Source organism: Salvia hispanica, chromosome 5, assembly GCF_023119035.1.
Source record: "Salvia hispanica cultivar TCC Black 2014 chromosome 5, UniMelb_Shisp_WGS_1.0, whole genome shotgun sequence".
Classification (NCBI taxonomy): domain Eukaryota; kingdom Viridiplantae; phylum Streptophyta; class Magnoliopsida; order Lamiales; family Lamiaceae; genus Salvia; species Salvia hispanica.
The window spans coordinates 33,132,506-33,140,313 of record NC_062969.1 but is presented as its reverse complement, the minus strand read 5'-3'; the positions used below and the strand labels follow the sequence as shown (position 1 = coordinate 33,140,313).

Here is a 7,808-nt window from a genome sequence, read left to right as displayed (position 1 = left end):
AAAGTGGACAACATTTTGCGACAGACCGAAATGGCAAAACTGGACAATATTTCACGGACGAAGGGAGTATATAGAATTGGAATTAGAAATCATATACTCCCTCCGTCCATGAAAAATAGGGCACTTTGTGAATGATACGGGTTTTAGTGTAGAATTGGTAAAGTAAGAGAGAAGGGAAAAAACTAATAGAGAAGCAGAGATAAGTAATGTTAGTGGAACGTGGGCTCCATATTATCAGTAAGAGAGAGGAAAAAAAGTGAGAGAAAAGTTGTTGAAAACTTTCCTTTTTTGAATGTGTTCTATTTTTCGTGGACAATAAAAAATGACAAATATGCCCTATTTTTTATGGACAAAGGGAATAGTACATAGTTCAAAATCATTTTGACCGTCAAATTTAACAACTCTGTCACTTTTAGGATAAAAAGTTGATCAATTCATAAATGTTAAGGATTCTAAGCTATTTCAAACCGAAACCGGAAAACCACAAACGTTAAATGTGAACTTATTGAACCGAAACCGGAACACCAGAGACAAATTAAGATAAGAACAATACTTGTCCATGAATTGTAAATCGTCCTAAAATTATGTGTTCAAAGACTAAATAGTTTCAAACAGGAATAATTACTAGTAGAAACATCAAGCAATGTATCATAGAGGTTTAAGCTCCATAACTCAAAAGGTTTATGCACGTTGCAGTCATTTCTAAAACGTACAAATAAATCTCTCCCTATCTCTCTATCTCCCTCTACACGGTCAGGTCATTCATCACACCAACCAAGTGTTTCTCGACGCAAAAACATTAAAAAGAAACTCAAACTAAACGAACAACAAAACTTTCTTACATCATCCGTAGCTGCATTAGAAGTAACCAGCATCGCCTCTCAAGAGTGAACGTTGGCAGCTTATACGAGATACACCCATTACCCACCTCTAAACGATGACAGGAGTACTTACTGATTTGGATGTGTGTAAATATAAGTAACCAACATTCTCTGATAGTCGAGAGTGCTCCCATTGATTCTATATTTGCTTGTAGAAGAGAACATAGGCCTGGTTGTGTAAAACTTTGCTCGTGCTGATGGTAGTAAGAGATGAATCATCAAAACGCAGCCACTGGCCATTAGGGCAACGGACATCAGCAGTATAGTGGCCTTTCGATGCTTCCCTCCCATGATGTGTTACTGTGGCAACAAGTTCATACCTCCGTCCCTGCGCATATAGACATATGATATGATAATTCTCCTTTTTAAACTGACTTTTCATGGATTTTCTGTTGATTACGTGCTACTGAACAAAGAATGCAGTCGAAAAGGAAAAAGGTTGCATAATCATCACCTAAAATACAGTAATTTTTTAAAATTTTGTTGAAAGCAAGCTAACATAAGGGGTAACATGCAGAGGAATCATAGTATTATAAAAAGAAAACATCTGTCATTATATTTATCAGTTAAATCTTTTCCTACCAAAACATCACCCGCACATAAGATTTATACACAGTAATCGAGACATAAGATCCCTAAAACATCTTTGGTCATGAATAGCATAGCAGCACTGTTTATTGACTGTTTACCAGATTTGTTTGTAACAACATGATTAAAATGGGCAACTAAAAATGCGAATTGCTCTCCAATCAATCTAATGCACTTAGCATTTGTGGATGGAAAGCCATATTCAGGAGTGTTGAATTCAATAATCAAGATTTGGTCTCTCACATATATTCTTACTTCAACTCTGATCACAATTATCAGTAACAGGAAGCATGTGAAGGACTCAGAGAAACGTTACCTCCACATTAGGGGAAACAAGCAGATCACGGCTCAATGAAAGTTCAAGAGGGAAATGTACATCCTTGTGCAATTTAGTGCTACCATAGCTGCCATAGCTGAAACGCTTCAGATGTAGGATCATAATCTTTGGAAGTGTTTGTATGTTGATAGACTTTCTGGCAGCAACGACCCCAACCTGAGATCACATGATATATTGTCACCATTAGTAAATATTCCCATACTAAAGCCCCATGCAGTGTACATAAAGCAACAGGAATGCTTTGTCGCTAAAAGCAATCATATAAAGTAAAGGACAAACAATGAAGTAACCATGATGATTATAGTATATATACAGTGCGATTAAAAGAATACTCAAACACTATAAACTTTAAAGAAAACATAGCATAGCATAAAGTGCGATTCAAATGGAAGCCATATGGAAACTGAATGTTTTCAACAAGAATTCTTCACTAGAGAAAGTCAACTTACTTTTCCTGCTCTTGATGCCCGGTACTCATCAAGTGTTTCTGGGGTAGAAAGTAAACGAAGAGCATCTTCAATAGTTCGAATAACTTCACCAGAGATATCGAGATGAAGTAGAAAAAATGGCTCAACTGTGGCAGAAGGCCTGTTGCCTGTCCATAACAAGCATAATAGTCTTAATCATAATAACTATAACTGTAAGCAAAGAAATTTGGATTGCTTATTCAACTATGCAAAACCAATCAAACATCCACAAACACAAAACATAGACGTCCCACTTCTGCAATTCCATTAGCTGTGCAATTCTTATGTTTTCAATGACTCAATAAAACAGTCTGCAGGTAACAGAAGTAAGCTGTTGTATAGTGTTACAATGTTACACCTACTACTAGTATATATCATTGGCCATAAGATATAGTGCCAATGAAACATGGACAAATCTGCATATCTAGTCTTTCTAGAATGGTGGACTAAACCACAGCCTGTGACTGTTATGACTCACTGGTCTGGTTCTCCAACTTGATTTTAACATAATAATGCAAAACAAGCCATTCAGAAATGCCTAAAACAAGCAAGTTCCTTGCTTTTAAGCAGGATTGATGAGTATCTTGTCCCTCTCATTTCACCGACTTCAAAATTCACACTAACAAGGCAGTAGATTTTTAGACTCTCCATACAACTTCCACTGATACTTTCAAGTTTGGGCCTCCTAGACAATGATATACATAAGATGCTTGAACCAAATCAGCCCATACAAACAGTTGATGAACTTCAGAATTCAATAAAGGCTATTTTGCAGTCTCCCCAGGTTTTCTGCAGATCCTACATCTACTAGCTACTCACATTTCCCTAATTCACATGTTACTATCAGCATTATTCGTGCCTCATTTGGAAAGCAAATGGCATAACCAAAAAATTTAAACATACATGCTTTGGTTCATGCTTCGTTCACCAGACAAGGATCTAAGGATTTTCATACCATTGGTATAGATCTGATCTCCTATTTTATTCATATCGATAAATACTTCTTTATTCCTCTTCCACTTATCAAAATGAAATACTGGAAGCAAAAATCAAATAACTACTGCATTTTGCATATATGAATGAATTGTGAAGCCCAAGATAACATATAATTCTACAACATGCAACACCGGACTTCCATATCGATCACCAAATTCCAAATGATTGGAATTTGACAAGCCATCCAAGTTGTGAATCCTATTGATCCTAGATGATCGACTACCTTGATATGTGCGAAATACCACTTAACTTATACACTTGTAGCCTACATGCACACATTGCTCAACCAAAAGTACCACCATTCAAAAGGATATCAAGAGATGAAGCACGTGATGCATGCATGACTTACTCTTAACTAGAAAAAAAATCCAAAAATAACAAAATTAAAACATTAAGGCATATTATAATGGGTAATTAGAATTGCACAAAAGATAGCCAGAGATGAGGAATTCAGGAAAAGAATATTTACATCATTTCAAATCATCAATATTAATTGAGCAATCAAAATAGTGTTTCCTCCAGGCAACCTGAGCCTCCAAGTGATAAGAGTCAAATAACATGCATCGAGTCTAGGGAACTTTCCTAGATTAACTAAATTTGATGGTGCTTCAATGTGAAAATTTTGTTCAGAGAAAAATATTCTTCCAGTGAGGCGATACTGATAACAATGCAGCAAGTGAGGCAATTGCAGTCAATAATCACTATTTAGTTACAACACATCGTAATGATCAAACAGCATAAGCATAAAAGTACAGACAAGAATCAGGTATCTTACCTTTTGCCTTCACAGTACTCTGCAGCTCTCCACCAAAAATTGAACTGAGCTCTGAAGGAAAGAAACTCTGTCTTCTTATCACTGCAGATTTATTCTTTTGTCCAACTGTCTCCCACTCTTCATCTTCCGATTTGGAAACCAGAGTTTGATTCCTTCCATTCAAGTGAGACTTCCCTCCAAGCTTCAGCAATTCATCATGAATTTGATCCATAACAAAGCTCAAAAACTCTTGTGCATCCTCTTGCCTGAGAAGGAAGTTAAGTAAACTTAGTTATACTATAAAAGTAGAAGTAGGGATGTCCCAGCTGATATCTTTCAGCGATAACTTTCTAATGCATGGATATAAATGTATACATTAAAGCAAATTTATTAGATGACTATATCAGTTTATACCTATTTCAGGAGCATTAGAATACTTCACTATGAAATTTTATCTTCATGAGGCGACATCTTGTCAAAATTTATAACATAAAAATAAACTCTTTCAGAAAAAATCATCCTAAATAGGAAACAAAAAGAAGACTGAGATAGAGAATCAGACCTAGGCCTTCCTGATGTGCTCCAAGATACATCAGGGGTAAATTTTCTCAATACCACTTCGAACATAGTTGGGTTAAAAGGCCTGCCAGCTTCAATCTCAATGCTATCTTTCTTCTTGATATTAGCTCCACCAACCATGTCAAATTCACCAATGAACTCAGCAAAGGCATTTAATGTTGGATAGCCAACCTAAGAATAGATATTAAAATTTCTCAATGATTGAAGAATTGAAAACGCCCACTTGCTATCGAATATTGATGCGATTTATAAAATGATTTGACTTTTTAAAGCGGCAAACCTTTGGGATGTTCAGCTTTTTTAGTTGCAGTAAAAGTTGAACAAATGGAAAACAAGCCAAAAGAGCTTGCAACGTTGCATTCAGAAAACACAGATTCCCAGGGTTGATCAAGCCTCGAGGTGTTATACCCTGAGCATCTAAAACAGAAGCATCCATCTTTAGACGAGACTCTTTGTCATGAGTTTCAACAGCAGCAGCATTTATGGAACCATTCAACTTTAAACCTTTATAACTCTCAATTTTAGAGATAACTTTTCCATCCATCTCGTCATCATCTGATACTTGTAAAGCTCGAAAGTTACTGCCATCAACTACTTCATTTCCATGAAGATGGTGCGTAGTATTTTTAACATTCCCATTCTCTGACGGAATAGATTGCTGTACAGAGTGCTGGTTTCCCTTCTGGATTGTATAGCAGTGTGTATCTCCAGCTCCACTGGAAAAACCAACCTGTGTGTCAGGTATATTGCCAAAGCTACCAAACATCAATCCAACATTTAGGGGATTGGCTGACGTTTCTTTCCTTTCTTCAGGCTTATGGTTATTAAAAGGTTTTTGATTCAGTAAAGAACGGGTTTCATCCTCAGAAAAGGATCCAAAAAGCAACACCTGCACAAACAAGTAGCAAACACAGGGCTATTTAGGCGCAGAGAAAGCCAAAAATTAGAAAATAGAGCTATTGGAGCCTAAATACGCAAACTCTGGGGTATTTCGTTTTATAAAGATTATTGTGATTTTTCAACAATTTAAATTTTTGCCCGAATTGCATCCAGCATAATGTTGAACATTCTGCAACTCCTCAATTTCAAGTCCAAAACTCGTAAAGGAATTACTATATTACAAGAAGATGAAAATAGAGGTGTATGCAGCCCTATTTGATCAATTCAGAATAACTGAACTAAGCCTAGTCTGTGTATTCAATTGGGGGAAAGTAAAAAAACGTATATTTCCAACATCCAACAACTCCATACCCAAAATACTAGAAGAACAACAAATTAAAATTCTAATTTATATCCATCGACATTAAGCAAACTAAAAAGCTATAAACAACAAAAAAATTAGAAGAGCCGATAAGTAACAAAGATCTCACATCATACCATTGAGAATTCACACAGATGAAAGCAAAGTTGAGTAATAAAAAGTGGGAAAAATCAGACCTTGGAAGGATCAGTCATGTTAGAACGTAATCCAGGAATCTAGCAAAAGTTGGGATACAGATTCCGGAATGTGAAATAAAGAAGAAAGCGCTTGCTGAAAAGAATTAAGGATTTATGAGGGAATTTATTTTGAGAGGTGAGAGGGAGGCGAGCGAAGATTGAAGAAGACATGTGAGAGTTTGAACCTTGAGAAGAAGCATCTACCTAATACTCCTACAACACAACACAAATCCAATTTGGTTTCGGAGATTTGAGGGATTTTGATTTTCTATTGCTATCTTTTATGCTTGCTGAGGTTTAGGTTTTTCATATTACAAGAGTGAGGAGGGTGTATACACACAAATATTTTTTATTTATAGAAATATGTCAAGGAAGATATTTTTATTTAGTTTTATTCTATTTTTTTTTTATTTGTAAATCTGATTAACATATATTTTGAAAGATAATACTCTAATAAAATATAGTTCTAAAAATATTTTGAAATCTTATAGTTCTAAAAATATTTTGAAATCTCTTCCAAATAAGAATAATTACACAATTAGTTCATTTTATCAACACTATAATTAATTGGAAAAATATGTTTTTGGTTTGATTTAGTTAAAATTAGGTAATTAATCAAATAACACGAGAACAAGGTCATCGGGATGAATCACACAATTATTCTCAATTATGGAGAAAGTTGATTACTTAGTTTAAGGTCGTCAATCACAAGCAAAAAACTCTAAACAGTTAATAATACCCTTAAAAAGTCATCACTCTTATATTTACCATTTTGAGGATATTAACCATAGTGTTATTAATTTCGATCTAATATGAAGATTCTCTCTCGATATCCCTACTGACCATTTGTCCATACATACGTTCTTTGTGAAATAACCAGAAGCATACCGATTAAAATTGAACAACGTAAAATTGTAAATAAAGTCTTTGAATACCAAAACTATACTTTATATAAACATAAAGTATTACTTTTATCCTTGGTAGACAACATGATAAAATATAACTACAATCATATTAAAAAAGAAGTAGACATTAAGTAACAACTAGACAAAATCCGAAAGGTAGAGTCTTTAAGCTTTTTCGTCTTCTCTTGCCTTATTCCAACTCTAATGGTGATGATGATGGATGAAGATGTTGGATAAAGATGATGGAATGGGAGTGGAAATATGTGGAGTTTGGTGTTTAATTTCTAGACCTCTTTAATGATGCACTATGAAGAATATTTACAGACTTGGAGGCTCCATATCTCTGACTATGTAACAATTTTGGCCTCAAATGGTAAGACTTTGCCCGAATTAGGGCAAAATTCATTCGTTGTACAATGTAAAGTTGTACCTCCTTGTGCGATCATGTAAGTTGATGAAAATATTGTTACTCTTTCATGAATTAAAAGTTGTGACCAATAATGAAACCCGGTATTTTGTTTGTTTTTGTTAGATGGACTTCTCTTGCTTCGACGATAATATCTCATCACAAAACATTATACAGATAAGTTCTCCTGGATGCACGATAATTAGGTATGTGACTTTAAATAAATGGGTTTGTGTCTGTTGGGTTAGGGCTCCCGAATTGCGGAAAAAAGACCCATATAGTATTGATCCATTTATTTACTTAAATAGGTCAATGGAGGACTTATAAATACCTCCCAAGAGTGTAGAAGCCGCCACATTGAAAGGAAAGAGAGAAAAAAGCGTGTAGAAGGAAAAAAGAGAGAAAAGAGTGTTCTCCAAGTTTCTGCACTGCGCAGTCTCGGGTTTTGTCTTGATCGA

General features: G+C 35.1%; 1 protein-coding gene across 1 annotated transcript; it reads right to left on the bottom strand.

Annotated features, from left to right (window-relative positions):
* Positions 1 to 605: 605 nt before the first annotated feature.
* Positions 606 to 6,353, bottom strand: LOC125188920 (ubiquitin carboxyl-terminal hydrolase 24-like). Its single transcript, XM_048086021.1, has 7 exons — positions 6,040 to 6,353; positions 4,883 to 5,491; positions 4,586 to 4,773; positions 4,045 to 4,289; positions 2,256 to 2,401; positions 1,786 to 1,962; positions 606 to 1,209 (listed from the first exon to the last, which is right to left on the bottom strand). The coding sequence occupies exons 1-7, from the start codon at positions 6,055 to 6,057 to the stop codon at positions 1,021 to 1,023; spliced, it is 1,572 nt and encodes a 523-aa protein (XP_047941978.1). The 5' UTR covers positions 6,058 to 6,353; the 3' UTR covers positions 606 to 1,020.
* Between the last annotated feature and the right edge of the window lie 1,455 nt (positions 6,354 to 7,808).

Excerpts from the sequence above, each read along its gene's own strand:
- LOC125188920 (XM_048086021.1), bottom strand. Across the intron at positions 4,774-4,882 it reads AAAAGCTGAACATCCCAAAG|GTTGGCTATCCAACATTAAA; the intron begins GTTTGCCGCTTT and ends ATCTATTCTTAG. Across the intron at positions 2,402-4,044 it reads GAGTACTGTGAAGGCAAAAG|GCAACAGGCCTTCTGCCACA; the intron begins GTAAGATACCTG and ends TGTTATGGACAG.